Raw genomic sequence first — 18,228 nt, forward strand, 5'->3', positions numbered from 1 at the left:
GCCAGGATTAGAACGCAGGTCCTCTGACTCCCGAAGCCCAAGCTTTTTCCCACTCCCTTCTCCCTCTCCCTTCTCTCCTCTGTGTTGCCTATGCACTTGGATCTGCATCCTTTATTAATAATAATAACAATAATGATAATAATAATGATGGTATTTGTTAAGCACTTACTATGTGCCAAGCACTGTTCTAAGCACTGGGATAGATACAAGGTTACCAGGTTGTCCCACGGTGGGCTCACAGTCTTAATCCCCATTTTACAGAGGAGGTAACTGAGGCACGGAGGAGTTAAGTGTCTTGCCCAAAGTCACACAGCTGACAAGTGGCGGAGCGGGGATTAGAACCCACGACCTCTGACTCCCAAGCCCGTTCTCTTTCCGCTGAGCCACGCTGCTTCTCTTTAAGCACTTGACAGTCACCCCATCCTCAGCCCCTCAGCACTTAATGTACATCTTAGTAATCTATTTTAATGTCTATCTTCCCCCTATACTGTGCAATCGTTGTGGGCAGGGCACATGTCTGCCATCTCTGTCGTATTGTACTCTCCCAAGCGCTTAGGACAATTCTCTGCACACAGAACGTGCTCAATAAATGTCTGACCGACCGGTTGACTGATCTTCCACCAGGCCACGCTGCTTCTCATCACTAGGACAAGCATCGTCACTGGGATCTGGATTCTGTCTACCCAACCCAGGATAAATGGGTGGGAAACAGAGGCCTTCCCCTCCCACGAGTCACCAGATGGGGAAACTGAGGCCAAAACTAGGTCTCTTCCCTCCCCGAACCCAGGCTCCCTTCTTTTCCTTCTGCCTGTCTCCATTTGAATGTCTGCCTCTCTGTGGCCTGTGTCTCCCTACCCGGCTTCACACGGGCATATTACATATTTATCCAACAACCCAAATTTCCAAACGGCTCCACCTCTTCCCCCCGCGTTCTTTCTTCCTCCCTCCCTCTCTCTCTCCCCCCCCCCGTTCCCATCTCCCCTCCCACCCTCCCCATCCTCCCCCATCCCCAGGCGGCCCGGCTCAAAAAGTTGAGCAATCTTCCACTGCCAGCATCCTGCAAGCGTGAGTGATTCGGAACTGGATCCGAAAGGAGTAAATATAACCAGAGCCAGACTTACTCCACATACCAGAGACATGTGTGGGAAAGGGTCAGGCAGGGAGCAGGCTTTTGGCCAAAAGGCCAGGGGAGGAGGGAAGGGAAGAAAAAGAGAGAAAAGAGCTGGGACAGAAGTGGGGCCCCCACCCACCCCTCGAGTATGTGCGTGGTAGGGGTGAGACTGGTAATGATTCCTAACCTCAAGGAAATCCAGGCTAAAAACACACACACACACACACACACACACACACACACACACACACACACACACACGCAGACACACTTACACCCTGCCCTTCCCAGCAATTCCACTGGCGGCTGCTCAGGCCCCACCCCCCCACCCCCCCCCACCTCCGTTGAGTGATTCAACCCACCCAGCCCAGGACCAGAAAGAAAATCCTTTATATGGAGGGAGGGGGTGGGGGAACAGGCCGCTGAAACACTCTGCAACAGGTCTGCCCGAGTCCCACAGGCGGAGATTCCCAATCCGGGAGCGCTGGTCCCGTCTGGTCCTCTAACCGGCCAGCATCTCCCAACCATCCGCCTCCTCCCCACGGGGGAGGGGGAGGCGGGCAGCAGGTTCACAGGGGTCCCCCGGACTTCTGGAGGCCCTGATCCCGCGCTCCTCCGGCTGGTCCCTGGCACTTCTGCCCTGCCCCCTGCCCCCCCGTTCCTGGTGGAAGATGAATCTATGGCTGGTGGTCCTGGGGGTGCTGTCCTGTCCCGTGACTGGCCTGGGCTCCAAGCAGAGTAAGTGGCCCCCCTCTCCCCTTCAAGCCTGTTGTTTTCCGATAGGAAAGGAAGAACGGGAAGCGGGGCTGATAGTTGGGGGATGATCCGTCCTCCCGACGGCCTCCGATTTCGGGGAGGAGGTTTCCGCATGGAGGTGGAGAACGCCTGGAAGAATTGGGCACCGGATCCGGGCTACCCATGTGCATGGGGGTGAAGGGAGAGGGGGGTACATATGTGTGTGTGTATGTCATGTGTGTTTGGCCAGGGGCCGGACGGCGGTAAGAGGGTAGGGCGGTAGCCCCAAGGTTTCGCCGGGCGTGCGGCAACTGGGGCCACTAGATTTCCCGTCTGGATTCCTGTCCCGAACCGAGCTGCGTCCCCATTCGATCTGGTGGCACCCGAGCTGGACAAGAACCAGATTCTCTCCGGTTCCCTCTGATGCCTACTCCGACTGACTGCACCTGAGATGGATCCGGTTTCGGTCGGGTTTCCTCTGCCGAAGTGGACCCATGGTGACTCTAGAACCTGCCCCGGGGCTGCCGCCTTTCCCGCTCCTCCCGTTTGCCAGTCCCGGGAGGAATAGCCTCCACCGTCCTTTAGGGGGGTCGGGGTGGGAGCCCGCAACCCCTGCCAAGGCCGCGGATGGGGTGGAGGGCCGAGGGAAGAAGGGAGAGGCCACTCCTGGCTTTGACTGAGGCAGGAGGGAGGAAGAAATCTGTGCTTCTGAGGTCAGGGGGCCAGCAAGGAGAAGGCCAGAATGGAGGAGTGCGGTTACTGGGGAGTGGGGCAAGAGGGTGATGTGTTTCAGTGGGGGTATGTGTGTGTGCAGGTGTATATGTGTGTGCTGAGTGCCCACAAGTGTGCTGGCATGTACGTGTGTCCCTATGAAGTATCTGCGTATATCCATGTCTGGGAAGCAGCGTGACCTAGTGGAAAGAGCCCGGGCCTGGGAGTGAGAGGACCTGGGTTCTAGTCCCTGCCCTGCCACTTGTCGGCCCTGTGACCTTGGACAAGTCACTTCGCTTCTCTGTGCCTCACTTACCTCATCTAGAAAATGGGGATTAAATCCTCCTCCCTCGTAAAACTGTGAGCCCCGGGTGGGACAGGGACTGTGGGTCCAACCTCATTAACTTGTATCCATCCCAGTGCTTAGAACAGTTCTTGGCACATTGTAAGCTCTTAACAAATACCATAATTATTATATATGTGAGTGCATGGAAGTGTGTCTGTTGGGGAGAGATAGGTGCATGCATAGTGGGGTTATGCTGGGGGATGTTTCCATTGCAACTCTGTCCCCACTCCCACTTCCTCCCCATACAAATGGCCCAACTACCCCTTCTCAGCCTTGGGGGGGTTCCCTTCAGCCCTGCTGTGGGCCTCTGGGAAGGATCCGCCCCAACCAGCTTCATTTTCTCCGCCTCTTGGGTTCAAGGGATTCAGATCAGATTCGGGACTCGGGGTTCAGAGCCCCGACTGGCTGTGCTCTAGGCCCCACTTTGCCAGCGGATCACTTTCCATTCATTCATTCAATCGTATTTATTGAGCGCTTACTGTGTGCAGAGCACTGTACTAAGCGCTTGGGAAGTACGAGTTGGCAACATATAGAGACGATCCCTACCCAGCAGTGGGCTTTCCATGTTACCTTACCCAATCCAGTGTCCTCCCAGGGCCCCACAGTGTCCTGTTAGTCTTACAGAAACTCTGCCCCTGGCTGCTAGGGGGTTCAGGGAGGATTATATTCCACCTCCCTGCTGGGTGCCCAGTGAGCCGGCTGATATTCATTCATTCAATCGTATTTATTGAGCGCTTACGGTGTGCAGAGCACTGTACTAAGCGCTTGGGAAGTACAAATCGGCAACATATAGAGATGGTCCCTAACCTCTCTGGTGTGACCTCTGACCTCAGCATGGCCAGTGAGATCTGACTCATGGGAGTGACACAAGGCCACTGTGGTACAGGACACATTTTAGTCGTCTCCCCCTGCCTCGCTTCCCCTGCCTTCTATTTCTGTGCCTGGCTCCCCCTTCCCTTTCTGGCCCTTCACTTTTTCTACTCTTTCCTCTTTTACCCATTACAGAACACCACCAGACTCTGCTTTTGAAACACCTCTACCAGTTCCCGTAGAACCGAAGCGGGGTGAATGGTAGTGGCCGGGAGAGATGAGACAGGGAAAGACAAGTAAAGAAACAAGGTTGAGAAGAGAAGAGCAGTGAGAGGGGCAGGCACGGAGTTAGGAAGAGGCTTGAAGAGAGGGAAGTGGGGCCAGAGAAGAGGAGAAGGATGGGCAACAAGACAGCTCTCTTGGCTGACGCATTAGTCCTCCGCTGGTCTGAACAGAGGAGGTTGGATCAGATGATTTCTTGATGATGATGATGATGATGGCATTTGTTGAGCGCTTACTATGCGCCAAGCACTGTTCTAAGCGCTTGGGTGGATACAAGGTAATCAGGTTGTCCCACATGGGGCTCTCGGTCTCAATCCCCACTTTACAGATGAGGTAACCGAGGCCCAGAGAAGCAAAGCGACTTGCCCGAAGTCACACAGCTGATAAGTGGCGGAGTCGGGATTAGAACTCACAACCTCTGACTCCCAAGCCCGGGCTCTTGCCACTAAGCCACACTGCTTCTTGAGCCCGCTTTCAATTCTCAGGTTCTTTATTGATCACAGCGCCAGAATCCCTCTTTGCGAGACTATCTTCAGGTTCTGAGGACCCCCGGCAAAGCCCCCTCATGAATTACTGGAGTTTCCCCTCCCCGTCATTTCCCCTTCTCCCCCCCATTATGGGGGGAGGAGAAAAATCAGGCAACCCCAGTGAACCAGATGTTAAGGTTCCTTTCCCTGAGGTGACTGGTGGGGTGGTCCCGTTCTTTGGGGTTTCTCCCTAGCCCTACGAGCGGGTGGCCCTGGGAGAGAGGGGGTTAGGGCTGAGAGCCCTTCCCCAGGGCTCCCAGCTGGGTGAATCGTCTGGGGAGACTGGTGAGCTCATGCGGGGGGAATGTCCCAGGCTGGAGTGAGTAAGAGGGAAAAAGGGGAGGGCGGTTGGAGGGCGGGTTGAATGGGGCCCTCGTGGCTACCCCTCTGCTCCGTCTAGACAAGCTGCCGGTTTAATGGGGCGGGCGCGTGACAAGCGGCCTCATTCCAGGTGAGCAGAAGAGGAGGAGGAGTCCTGGCTCTCTGGGGCCCCAACCAGCTCTCGGCAAGGGTGCAGACTGTCCAGGTCCCAGGACCCCTCCGTCCCCTCCCCTGCCTCCAGGATGGCAGTTGGGGCAAGTCACAGGGTGAGGGTTCAGTGGCCAGCTCAGAGATTCAAACCTGTGTGTTGGGGGCCTCCCTGGGGACTGTGCCGAAAGGCGGAGCGGAGCGGGGAGAGGGAGAAACCGCAACTCTGGGGTGTGGCAGGGGAGGTGGCAGCTGGCTGGTTCCCAGCTGGGAGGCAAAGACTGGTGCCCACGAGAAGATGGAAGATGAGAGAAGGAAGGATAAGGCAGTGCTGTTGGGTAACATCGCTCTTCCACTCACCAGGGCGGAGAGGCCAAACAACTCCAGCCTTCCAGGAGCAAAAGGAAAAGGGGATCTAGTTAAACACAAATGAGCCTAGCCCCAAGGTGAGATGAAGCCCCCCATATTGAACGAGCACCGTTATCTGCAACACCATCATCATGGAGTCTGGTTGGAGCACACACATCGGGCAGAGCCCTGTAATAATAATAATAATAATAATGATGATGATGATGATGGCATTTATTAAGCACTTACTCTGTGCAAAGCACTGTTCTAAGCGCGGGGTGGTTACAAGGTGATCAGGTTGTCCCACGGGGGGCTCACCGTCTTCATCCCCATTTGACAGGTGAGGTAACTGAGGCCCGGAGGAGTTCAGTGACTTGCCCAAAGTCACACAGCTGACAATTGACGGAGCTGGGATTTGAACCCATGACCCCTGACTCCAAAGCCCGGGCTCTTTCCACTGAGCCACGCTGCTTCCCTATACCGGGCACTCTCTGTACCAGGCACTGGGGGTCCGTGCTGGAGGACAGATGCCGCAGCCCCTGCCCTGACAGGGGAGACAGGACAGGCACCCAGACGGACCCCCATCCGAGTGGACAGGAGCGAGCGGAGCGGGAGTTGTCGGCCCCAGGCGGGGCTGGGCTGGAGAGTGGGCAGGGGGCTTCCCGGAGGAGATGTTATCTGAGCTGTGATGTAGAAGGAAGGGGGGATAGGGGTTGTGCAGAAGAGGTGGGAGGTTGGATGTAGGGTACGTTACAGGAAGAAGTAGTGTGGCCTAGTGGAAAGAGCTTGGGCCTGGGAGTTAGAGGACCGGGTTCTAATGCTGGCTCCACCATTTGTCTGCTGTGTGACCTTGGGCAAGTCACTTAACTTCTTTGTGCCTCAGTTACCTCATCTGTACAATGGGGATCAAGACTGTGCCCAATCTGATTATCTTGTATCTACCTCAGTGCTTAGTACAGTGCTTGGCACATAGTAAGTGGTTTAACAAATGCCACTCTCATTATGCTTAAGATCAGTTTGGCGAGGCGATGGGTAGGGGCAGCGTAGTTTCCTGGCGCCTCCCCAGATTCTGCCGGGCCCCAAGAACACTCTAGGGGTTCCCCGTCCCTGCCGGGCTGGGCTCTCACTTGCTGCTCTTTTTTCCCCCTTCCCTTCCTCTCTCCCCTTCTCCTCCCCTCCCCCTTACAGGTGGCGTCTGTTGGCTTCAGCAGGGCAAGGAGGAGAAATGCAACGTGATCCTGCAGACAGGGGTGAGCTGGGAGGAGTGCTGCAGGACTGGCCATGTGGACACTGCTTGGTCCAACAATACCGAGGCAGGCAACAAGATCAGCCTCTTGGGACTCCTGGGGCTGGTGACCTGCCATCCCTGCAGAGGTACAGTTTCCCACCTCCTGACTTCCTCCCCACCCACCGGGCAGCTGGGCCCCACAGATTACGGGAGAGTCAAGGGTCCAAGTCCAGTCTCCGCCCTGACGCCGGTGGGCTATGTGATCCTGTGCAGGGGTCTAAACCTCTCCTGGCCTCTGTTTCTCCTATTTGTCAAATGGACAAGCTGATGGGAAGAAGGGAGAGAATAATAATAATAATCGTGGTATTTCTTAAGTGCTTACTATGGGCCAGGCACCATTCTAAGTGGTGGGGTAGACGCAAGGTAATCGGGTTGGACGCAGTCCCTGCCCCACATAGGGCTCACAGTCTTAATCCCCATAAAGGAACTGAGGCATAGAGAAGTGAAGTGACTTGCCCAAGGTCACACAGCAGACAAGTGGCGGAGCCAGGATTAGAACCCAGGTCCTTCTGACTCTCAGGCCTGTGCTTCGCCCACAAGACCATGCCACCATGGGCAGCTAGGAGGCAAGGGACAATCTGAAGTCAAAGTACATTCGCTCTTGATTTTTCTACTTGGCTTTATTCACTTTTTAAATTATCCGTTGGTGATGTCTCAGTTCTCACCAACCTCCTACCCGTGGCCCCCATGGAACAACGGCTCCACTGACTTGGGCCTCCATGATTCTCCCGGGTCTCTTCCCCACCCCATCTGGCGATGATCAAAGCGCTTGCATCACCTGCACTGATTCTTCTTTCCATTAGTGCAAATCGTTGAATATATTGACCATATTTTCATTCTATCTAGCTCTGCCCGTCTGGTGAAGCAGGGGTGGTCCCGGGATAGTCCCTTCTCCTCCCTAGCCCGGAGCTGGAAAATCTCACCCCAATAGGCGGGCGGATCCAGAGGGCCATGGCAGTTTGCCCCTGGGACTCTCCTGTCGTCCTTGGGCTGGGCCATTGGGCTCTCTCTAGGTGGTCCATGGTGAGGATCAGAAGGGAAAGTTGGGGAGGAGGAGGAGTGGGAGGCAGGCACGGACATCTGGAAGTCATGAAGCTGGGCTCAGAGCCAGGGCTGGGGCGGGGGTAGGGTGCAAGGACTCCTGGGTCCCATTCTCTCCACCTGCCCCCTGGTTGCCCCCCACCCCCTCACTCCTAGTTGTACGAACGCAGCTCAGGCCGGCTGGCCGGGCCTGGGCTTGGAGTTGTTCCCGCTAGGCATGGCTGGCCCTGCCAGGTGTTTGGGAGTAGAGATTCATTTCCTCGATGGGTGCAGCCCATGGGACGGGGCACGGGGGGGCCTGCTCGGCCCCTCTTCACCCTAAGCCACGAGACCATCTGGGGAAGGGGAAGACACACCACTTCTGATTTTCCAGGAGGCAGATGATCCAGAAGTTCATCTTTTCTCCCCTGACCCTCTTTAGCTCTGGCTTTCCTTGATAGCACCTTCACCAGAGGGAGCACTGGGGGGAAGGAGGGGTGAAATCAATGGAGGCGAAACTCAAACCCATCCACGTTGCTACCAGTCAGCAGATCTGGTGAAAGGGTTTGGGGGAAGGGGCACAGCCACTTGGCAAACATGAGGGTTTGCCAATTATCTGGGAATTTTGAGTCCCTGCGTTCTCTCCATCCCTTGATCACTGAGGAAGGAAAACCAGGCCTCTTCCGTGATTGGGGACCGGGAAGCGGGGAGGAGGAGAGGTGAGTCTGGTTGGGTATGGTCTGGGGAGAGGTTATCCCGGGACAGAGAGCTATATCTGTTACTGCTTCCTAAGCGGCCGGGCCTAGGTATCCCCAACCCCATCGCCCCCACCCCAGCCCTCAACTGCTCACCCTGGTACTCATATGCCCCAAGATTCAGAAAATGTGCTCAGCTGCGCAGTTACGGGCTCAGAATCAATCCCTAAAGACATTCAAAAAGGCTTCCCTTCTTCGCCTTGCAGGGCCCCCCATCTCCGACTTAGCTTTTGAGCACACCCTCAGCCTGGCCTTGATTGGAGTCACCATCCTGCCCAAGCTGAAAGGATCCAAAGTAGCAAATTTTTCTCTCCACCACCTGGGCCCTGTCCACTCATTCACTCTCGCTCTTAGTAGCCTGGACAGCACCGGGGTCCTAATCATAATAAAAAAAATTCTAGTGATTTCTAAGTGCTTACTATGTGCCAAGCACTGTAGAAAGTGCTGGAATAGATGGGAGATAATCAGGTCAGATCTCTGGGATCCAACAGGACAGATCCCAGCAAAAATGTGTTTCAGACGAATGGGTCTGGGCTGACAACCACAACAACGATAACAATAGTAGTAGTATTTATTAAGTGCTTATGATGTGCCAGGCACTGTGCTAAGTGCTGGGGTGGACACAGATCATCAGTTTTGGCAGTCGTTTATTCATTGTCATATTTATTGAGCACTTATTATGTGCAGAGCACTGTACTAAGCGCTTGACACAGCTCACAATCTGAGAGAAGGAGAGCAGAACCCAGGTCTCTTGCTGCGAAGTCTGCAGAGCAATGTCAGCCTTGAAGTGACCTGCCTAGGGCAGAAGAGGGCAATGGGAACACCCCCCCCATCAATGGTATTTATTGAGCACTTACTGCATCCAGAACACTGTACTAAGGGCTAATACACATATCTCAGAGACCTGATCCCCTCTAAAGTGTGTATCCAGGGCCCCTTGATGGAGGGACAGGGTTGAGGCAGTGAGAACAGGGGAAGGGTAGTGTCTTATAATCCTCAAGTGGAAAGGTCGTCTAGTCCATTCACCTGCCTCTATGCTTCTCCTCCTAATTCATCCCTAACCAGTAATGTCCCCCTCTCACCAAAGAAGGAGATTCCACAATTTCACACCTTTCTTTGGGATCACTCTCCAGTCTCTCGCATTCCTTAGTATCAAGACATTTAACCTAAAACCCTCCAACTGCAGTAGTCCACATCTTTGGTCCCTCTCCCCAAGCCTGGACAACACCAGGCTTGGGTCTTCGCCAAGCTCAATAACTCCAGGGATTTTTTTTTTTTTTGGTATTTGTTAAGCACTTATTACGTGCCAGGCACTGTACTAAATGCTGGGGTAGTTACAAAGTTGTCAGGTTGGACACAGTCCCTGTCCCACATGGGGCTCAGTCTTAATCCCTGTTTTACAGATGAGGTAGTTGAGGCACAGTGAAGTGACTTGCCCAAGGTCACACAGCAGTCAAGTGGCAGAGCACAGCTGACAATCCCGGCTCCGCCAGTTGTCAGCTGGTGACTTTGGACAAGTCACTTCACTTCTCTGTGCCTCAGTTACCTCATCCGGAAAATGGGGATAAAGACTGCAAGCCCCCCGTGGGACCACCTGATCACCTTGTAACCTCCCCAGCGCTTAGAACAGTGCTTGGCACATAGTAAGCGATTAATAAATGCCATTATTATTATTTCAATTATTATTATTAGAGCAGGGATTAGTACCAAAGTCCTCTGACTCCCAGGACCGTGCTCTTTCAACTAGGCCACACTGCTTCAGTCCCTATCCTCCCTGGCAGGGAGAAAGAAGATACAACAAGAGCTAGGATCTGGGTGTGTCTGTGCACCCTCTTTGAGAGCGAAACAAGACCCCCAGACCGGTAGGCCAGCGTGTCGCGAGATCTGACTCTGACAGGCACCTCTGATGACTAAGAGGAGGCCAGCCGAGAGGGTTGATTGCGGTGGGTGTCCCTGGCTTCAGGAATCTGGCCTGGAGGCCGGAGAAGGGAGCCCACTGACTCCTCCTTCCTGGAGGAGGGTCTCCAAACCCACTGCCTCCTGGGAACTAGGGCTGCGACTTGTGACACCCACCCTTAATGGGGCATCTCCTTAGGGGAGGAGTTGTTCTTTCCTGGGAGAAGGGTACATTGGGGTCAGCAGGGGAACCACCGGGCTCTCCTGTTGTGAGGCTGGGTTCAGGCTGGGCTCATCCATTGGGTATAATTGCCCAATCCCAGGGCACAGCCAGGCTGAGGGTATGGTGAGCGTGGATTTTGCCACGGGCATATGCCAACGGGGCCATGGGGACTGTGTCGGTGTGGTATATTGTCAGGGAAGGGGAGGTTTGACCAAGGTGCAGAACTAGCTTGGGTCAGGAAGCACAAAGCCTGTGACACCCCTACCCTGTGGAGTGACCAAACCCCTCAGCTGACCCTCTAGACCCTCTTTAAAATCCCCCAATCGTTGCCCATCCATCGCAATATCAAGCAGAAACTTCTCACCGTTGGCTTTTAAGGCACTCAACCAGCTCTCTCCCACTTACCTAACCTCACTCCTCTCCACCTACAACCCAGCCTGCACGTTTCACTCCTCTACCACAAACTCAACCGGCCAATCAATCAGTGGTACTTATCGAGCCCTTACTGTGTGCAGAGCACTGTTCTAAGGACTTGGGAGAGTACAATACAACCGGAGGTAGATCCAATCCTCGCCTACGAGGAACTTACAGACTAGAGGGGGAGACAGACCTTAAAATAAATTACAGAAAGATATGTATATGAGTGTCAAGGGGGAGGGGTGAAAATCAAAGTGCTCGAGGGTTACAGGACCCAAGTGCCTAGGTGACTCAGAAGTGAGGGCAAGTAGATAGGGCTTACTCAGGGAAGACTTCTCGGGGGAGGTGAGATTTAAGCAGGGCTTTGAAGGTGGGCAGTGTGGTGGACTGTTGCACGTGAAGGAGGGAGTTCCAGGCCAGAGGGAGAACGCGGGCAAGGAGTTGGTGGTGGGAGAGATGAGATTGGGGTACGGTGAGCAGGTTGGCACCAAGAGGAAGCAGGCTGGCTATAGGAGGAGATCAGTGGGGTAAGGTATTCATTCATTCATTCAATCATATTTATTGAGTGCTTACTATGTACAAAGCACTATTCTAAACGCTTAGTAAGTAGGAAGGGGTGAGTAGATCGCATGTTTTAAAGCCAAAATGGTAAGGAGTTTCTGACTGATGCGGAGGTGGATGGGCAACAGCTGGAGGTTCTTGAGGAGTGGGGAGATGTGGACGGAACTTTTGTTTTAGAAAAATGATCTGGGCAGCAGAGCGAAGTATGGACTGGAGTGGGGAGAGACAGGAGGCGGGGAGGTCAGTGAGGAGCTTGATGCAGTAGTCAAGGCAGGAAATGATAAGAGCTTGGATTAGCGAGGTAGCAGTTTGGAGAGGGAGGGGCAGATTCTAGAGCTGCCGTCAAGGTAGAACAGACAGGATGAGACTGAACAGAGAAATGTGTGGGTTGAATGAGAGGGATTTGCTGAGGAAAATAGCGCTCAATAAATATGATTGAAAGAAAATACCAAGGTTATGACCTTGTGAGACAAGGAGGATAGTGATGTCGTCTACAGGTAAGGGAAATTCTGGAGGAGGACATGGTGGGAAGATGAGGAGATCTTACCTACTCACTGTAGCCCGATCTTGTCTCTCGCTGCCATCCAGTTGCCCTTGTCCTCCGTCTTTCCTGAAATTCCTTCCCCCTTCATATCCATCAGACTGTCACTCTCCTCACCTTCAAAGCCTTACTCAAATCACATCTCCTCCAGGAACCTTTCCCTAGCTAACCTCTCATCACCCCACCTTATGTTATCTCCCTTCTGGGTCACTCTACCCACTAAGCGTTTTGCTACTCACCAACACCCACAGCAGTTATCTCTTGCTTTCCTTACCTGTAATTTACTTTAATATCTGTCTCCACTACTAGAGATTGTCAGCTCTACTTACTCTACTGTACTTTCCCAAGTGCTTAGTCTAGTGTTCTGCATACAGTAAGAGCTCAATTAAATACCATAGATTGATTGATCTGGCCTCAGAAGGGCCTCCAGTGCTTTGTTCTCTGTCTCCCCCTTCTAGACTGTGAGCCCACTGTTGGGTAGGGACTGTCTCTATATGTCGCCAACTTGTACTTCCCAAGCACTTAGTACAGTGCTCTGCACACAGTAAGCGCTCAATAAATACGATTGATTGATTGATTGATTGATTGCACCTCCAGAACCTCTCTGGCATCCGGTGGGTCAACTCAGTGGTTTCGTTGCTCTGGAGAGGCTGAGACGTTCCTGCGTGCTGTGACGCCCTGCCCCGCTGTTGGCTAGCCTGGCTTCCTGGCAGGAAGTTCTCCTTTATATCAATAAATCAATCGATCAATCATATTCACTGAGCACTTGCTGTGTGCAGAGCATTGGGAGAGTACGATATACCAGAGTTGGTCGACCTGCTCCTTGCTCACAAGGAGTTTCCAGTCTTGAGGGAGAGACAGACATTAAAATAAAGTATAGATATTGTATCCAACCTCACTCTCTCCTGCCTCAGGCCCCTTCCCTTCATCACCACTCACCTCCACCCTACTGTGCTTTCTCCGTACACCTTGCCCTTTTCTTTTCATCCCTCATTCTCCGTCTTTTTCCTGCCCCACTTCCTAACATCCTTCCCTTTGTATTTCAATGTCCTGTCTCCTGCTTCTTTCCCATTCTGGTTTTTTTTTTGGTGGGGGGGGGGGGGAAGAGTTAATGGTATATATTAAGTGTTTACTATATGTCAAGCACTCTTCTAAGCACTAAGGAAGATACACGTTAATCAGGCCAGATACAGGCCTTGTCCCACATGGGGCTCACAGTGAAATAGGGAGAACAGGTATCGATTCTCCATTTTGCAGTTGAGGAAACTGAGGCACAGAGAAGTGAAGTGTCTTGCCTGAGGTCACATGGCAGGCAAGTGGTAGAGCCAGGATTAGAACCCAGGTCCTCTGGCTTCTAGGCCCGTGTTTTATCCACTGGGCAACCCTGCCTATTCCTTCCTATTTATCCACTCCCAGGCTTCCCTCTCCTTTGTTGTCTTTCCCAGCTTCTCTCCACCTTCTGCCTCCTCCGGTTCACCTCGGCTCTCTCTGCTTTGCAACACTGCCATGATTTTCCGCTCTAGGAGGTCAGCTCCACCCCGAGAAGTCACACTGAACATTTCCCAGAGAGATAAACTGTAAGCTCCTTTAGACTCAAAGTTCACTGTGGGCAAGGAATGTGATTGTTATACTGTACTCTCATTCATTCATGCAGTTGCATTTATTGAACTCTCCCAAGCCCTTGGGACAGTGCTCTGCACACAGTAAGCACTCAATAAATATGATTGATTGAGAAAGGAAATTACCTATTATTCTAGGCAACACATCTAGATCCTCCCTTGGATCATAATTCAGCAACCGCTCAATTCTTTCCATTTGTAAGTCTTCCGGATTACGCCGTAGGGTACTATTCTCTCCACTTTGCAGATGTGATAATATAGAGGCCCGGAGCGGTTCAGCGACTCGATCAAGTACGTACAGCACAAATGTGGGCCCTGCCGGCTCAGATCTGGACTCAGGGCTCCAAGGGTCGTACTAGTAGATTGTAGTCAGTCTGTTATTTAATGGGGTGGTTGGCTGCATACAGAGTCCCTACTGGGAGGTGGGGCTGGGGGGTGGAGGGGAAGGTGGGGTGAGTTCTAGCAAGCACCTAGATACGCCCCTTACCCCCAGAGCATTTCTGTACATATCCTTGTACTTGGTTGCTTCCCCTACCTATAATTTATTTTCATGTCCGTCTCCCCCTCTAGACTGGAAGCTCCTTGAGGAGTAACAATCAATCATGCAGAGCACTGTACTAAGCGCCCCTACCTATAATTTATTTTCGTGTCTGTCTCCCCCTCTAGACTGGAAGCTGAGGAGTAATAATCAATCATGCAGAGCACTGTACTAAGCGCTTGGGAGAGTACGATATCACAGTTGGTAGACATATTTATTAAGTGCTTAACGGGGGCAGAGCACTGTATTAAGTGCTGGGAGAGAATATGCGGCTGGGAATTAGGGGCTCTCAATCTAAGAGTTTAAGTGGGGAGAAAGGGTTGGAGACAGACACGGCAGGGGTCATATCTACTTACTCTATTGTAAGCAGTGTGGTCTAGTGGAAAGAGCCCAGGCCTGGAGTTAGACGCTCTGAGTTCTGATACCGGCTCTGCCACGTACCTGCTGTGTGATCTTGGGCAGGTCACTTCACTTCTCTGTGCCTCAGTTCCCTCATCTGTAAAATGGGGATGCAATACCTGTTCCTCCTACTACCTAGACCGTGAGCCCTATGTGGGACCTGATGATCTCGTATCTACCCCAACGCTTAGTACATAATAAGCGCTTAACAGATACCATTATTATTATTATCATATTTTCCCAAGCTCTTAGTATGGCGCTCTGCACACAGTAAGTGCTCAGTGAATACCACCGATGGATTGATTGTTGGCACTGATGGGCAATGCCCTGTCCCGCTTTCTCCAGAGAGTTGCGAGGGGGTGGAGTGCGGTCCCGGAAAAGTGTGCAAGATGAAGCTAGGCCGGCCTCAGTGCCTCTGCGCTCCCAACTGCTCCAGCCTCGCCCGCCGGCTACAGGTCTGCGGTTCTGACAGTTCCACCTACAGAGACCAGTGCGAGCTGCTGATTGCCAAGTGCCAGGGTCGCCCCGACCTGGAGGTCATGTACCCTGGAAGGTGTAGAAGTATGTGATGGGAAAGGAGGACGGGGCTGGGGACTGGTTGACTGGATGGCTGGGTTGGGGAGGGAGGTCTCTCTCTTTCTCTTCCTCTCTCCCTGTCTCTCTCTCCCCCCCTGCGTCTCTGGCTCTTTGTTTCTCTGTCTGTTTGTCTATCTCCGTCTCTCTCTCCTCCTCCTCCAAGCTTGTTCTGTGGTATCATCCAAGGAGCAACCTCTGGCCCCAGTGCTGGTCTCCCAAGGTCCCCGACTCCTCGCGGTCCAGTACTGTGAGTTCTCTGGGTAATTACAGGAAATTTGCTGTCTAATTCCATGTCAACATGTCAGAACAGATTGTCCCCGAGGCCCCTTGAACGCTCCATCCTCAGCTTAATGCTTTCCGGGCCAGTGGCAGCCTCTCCAGTGTTTCTGGGGACACGGGCCAGGGGGCCGGTAGGCGGGCGCCGAGGGCTCCCCAGGAGGAGTAGGCTGAGGCTGGGTCGGTTCTGGGCAACATTAGCTTTGGATGGGACTGATCCAGCGCTTAGAACAGTGCTGTGCACATAGTAAGCGCTTAATAAATGCCATCATCATCATCATCATCTCAGGTGGGGGGCTGGGGGGTATTTCCCCTATTCCATCCCCAGCCATCACGTGGGAACAGTCCTCTCACCTGGGGACAGTGGCCAGACTGGGGCAGGCAGAAGAACAGTGAGGCCACCTGCTCCTCAAAGTTTCCAGGGCCCCAGGGACTGGGCCTCACTGGGTTGACGGAGGTGGCGCAGGGGCCGGGAGGAGCAAACTGGGTCCAGCTTGCCCCTCTTAGGCCTCCAGATCCCCAGGTAGGCAGACGGGCCTTGCCTGTATAAGCCCAACCTTTGGACACTCTTGACCCCGTGCCCCCTCTGCTTCTTAGGCCAGAGAATCTGGGCCATCACTCTGGGGCACAGGGATCAGGATGCCCGGGACCAGCATCTGAATGACCCAGTGGGCAAGGTGCCACTTGTTCGGGGGGCACCTCTGAGGGAAGAATTGAGCTGCGGAGGCTCTACCCCTCATTTGTCCCGGTGACTCACTCACACACTTGCCCTCCCCTTCCCTCCGTTCCTCCCTCGTCCCTCCTTTCCCCAGAGTCCTGCTCCCACGTGCTGTGTCCTGGAACGCAAACCTGCGTGGTGGACCAGACGGGCAGTGCCCACTGCGTATTCTGCCGGGCGGCGCCCTGCCCTCTTCCCTCCAGCGAGGACCAGGAGCTCTGCGGGAACAACAATGTCACCTACGCCTCCTCGTGCCACCTGCGGCAGGCCACCTGCTTCCTGGGCAGGTCCATCGGCGTCCGCCACTCTGGGAGCTGCACAGGTAGGGCCAGTCAGCGAGCCCAAGGAAGTCACCCCATTGGGTGCGGCGGCCCAGAGCCGTGAATACCAGCCCTCTTTTGGGTAGGAAGGTAGGAAGCCTCACCTTCTAGTGACATCACATAGAATGGCCCCAGTCCCAAACAATCTGGACGCCCTACTCTCCCAGGGGAGCTGCCGCTCCCAAACAAGGCCTCGTGGGATTTGCCTAGTTGGCTGGGAGACGCTAACTGACCCTGACTCTCCCCGTCCCCCATCTCATCTCTCTCTCCGTTTCCTACCGCAGTTGCCACCAAGATCCCCAGGCACCCGGATGATCCTGAAGAGAACTCCGTGTGAGGGTGCCGACCCTGGGAAAAGGGGCATTATGTGCATACTGTACAAACCATATACCTGATATTTATTAAAATCAAAGAGCCTTATTTATATACGTTGAAGTTGCGTACACACAGCCTGTATCCTGGCATCCCAGAAAACTCCCAGAGGCCTATTTATTGTTTGGTTTTTAAAGTTATTATTATTATTATTATTATAACTATTGTTTTTGTTGTCATTTGATGGGGGAAGCGGTGGCTGAAATTCTGTGGGGAGCTACCTTGAAAGGTTGGTGGAGGAGGAGGACGACTCTTTCTGAGGTGAGGTGGTCGCTTAGGTGGGACAGGAGCAGAACCAGAGGGGGTGGGCCTGAAGAGAGGGGAGGGAGAAAGAGTAAAAGAGGGAAAGAGAGATGGGACTCTGGGGTGGGTGGAAGACAGACCGTCTGTATATCCATCCCCGAGGACACTCCTCCTCACAAACTGGGTGGGCAGGGCGAATCCACATGGAGTATGGAGGTGGCACTGGAGGTTTTCCAAGGGCTTCGGCAGGACAGGCCCAGGGAGGACAAGCGTCCTCTGCTTTTCCCCAGCCCTGAATAACGTCCATCCAGCTACCGCCTAAGGCAACTCAGGCCTCAAGAAAAGCGTTTGGCCACCCTGACCACCAGCCCAGACCTCTTTCCACCTCCATTCACCCGCGGGAGGCTCTGCTCATTTTAACAAAGGCCTCTGGGGAGATTACACTGTCAGAGGGAGCCAGACAGGGCAGGCTCCTCTGTTGGTGGGCTCTGTTACTCCTGGGCTTTGGGCACCCCCACTTCCTCCCACCTCCACAAGATTTCACAGCTTCCTGCCCTAAGCCAGAGTTCATGAGCCGGAGATACTCTTTCTACTTGATTACAGGCACCTGCAGGGTTCACGCAGCAAGCCGTCCACACTCTTCTTTCGAAGGAGGGGAGGGAAGGGGAAGGAAGCAGTCTGGCCTGATGGGAAGAGCACAGTCCTGGGAGTCAGAAGACTTGGGTTCTAATCCCGGTTCTGCCACTTATCTGCTGTGTGACCTTAGTTGAGTCTCTTCACTTCTCTGTGCCTCAGTTCTCTCACCTGCGGAATGGGGATTCGATAGCTGCTCTCCCTCCTGCTTAGATGGTGAGGCCCATGTGGGACCTGTATCTACCCCAGCGCTTAGTACAGTGCTTGGCAAATAGTAAATGCTAAACAAAAAGCACAATTATTAAGCCACTCCACCTTCCTGATCCTCACTCTCAAAGATTTTACAGTTGGATGCTTGTGGGTTTTTTTTTTTATGGTATTTGTTAAGCGCTTATTATGTGCCAGGTACTGAACTAAATGTTGTTCTAAGCTAAACAGGTTAAACAGCCCACGTCTCCCATGGGGCTCACAGTTTTAATCCCCATTTTACAGGAG

At 53.4% G+C, this 18,228-nt stretch overlaps 1 protein-coding gene across 2 annotated transcripts; it reads left to right on the plus strand.

Annotated features, from left to right (window-relative positions):
• Positions 1-1,594: 1,594 nt before the first annotated feature.
• FSTL3 (follistatin like 3) lies at positions 1,595-16,964 on the plus strand. 2 transcript variants are annotated; one of them, XM_038740054.1, is made up of 5 exons: positions 1,595-1,849; positions 6,527-6,712; positions 14,941-15,156; positions 16,260-16,487; positions 16,770-16,964. In XM_038740054.1, exons 1-5 carry the CDS (start codon positions 1,783-1,785, stop codon positions 16,820-16,822), a joined length of 750 nt encoding a protein of 249 aa, XP_038595982.1. In that variant the 5' UTR covers positions 1,595-1,782; the 3' UTR covers positions 16,823-16,964. The 2 variants fall into 2 exon arrangements, with proteins under 2 accessions (XP_038595982.1, XP_038595981.1); XM_038740053.1 differs by having other exon boundaries at positions 16,260-16,964.
• Positions 16,965-18,228: the final 1,264 nt, after the last annotated feature.

Source organism: Tachyglossus aculeatus, chromosome X1, assembly GCF_015852505.1.
Source record: "Tachyglossus aculeatus isolate mTacAcu1 chromosome X1, mTacAcu1.pri, whole genome shotgun sequence".
Lineage (NCBI taxonomy): Eukaryota > Metazoa > Chordata > Mammalia > Monotremata > Tachyglossidae > Tachyglossus > Tachyglossus aculeatus.

Bases quoted from the DNA above. Each gene is read 5' to 3' on its own strand.
- FSTL3 (XM_038740053.1), top strand. From the start codon at position 1,783: ATGAATCTATGGCTGGTGGTCCTGGGGGTGCTGTCCTGTCCCGTGACT. The intron at 1,850-6,526 runs GTAAGTGGCCCC...TCCCCCTTACAG, and splicing joins TGGCCTGGGCTCCAAGCAGA to GTGGCGTCTGTTGGCTTCAG. The intron at 6,713-14,940 runs GTACAGTTTCCC...CGCTTTCTCCAG, and splicing joins GACCTGCCATCCCTGCAGAG to AGAGTTGCGAGGGGGTGGAG.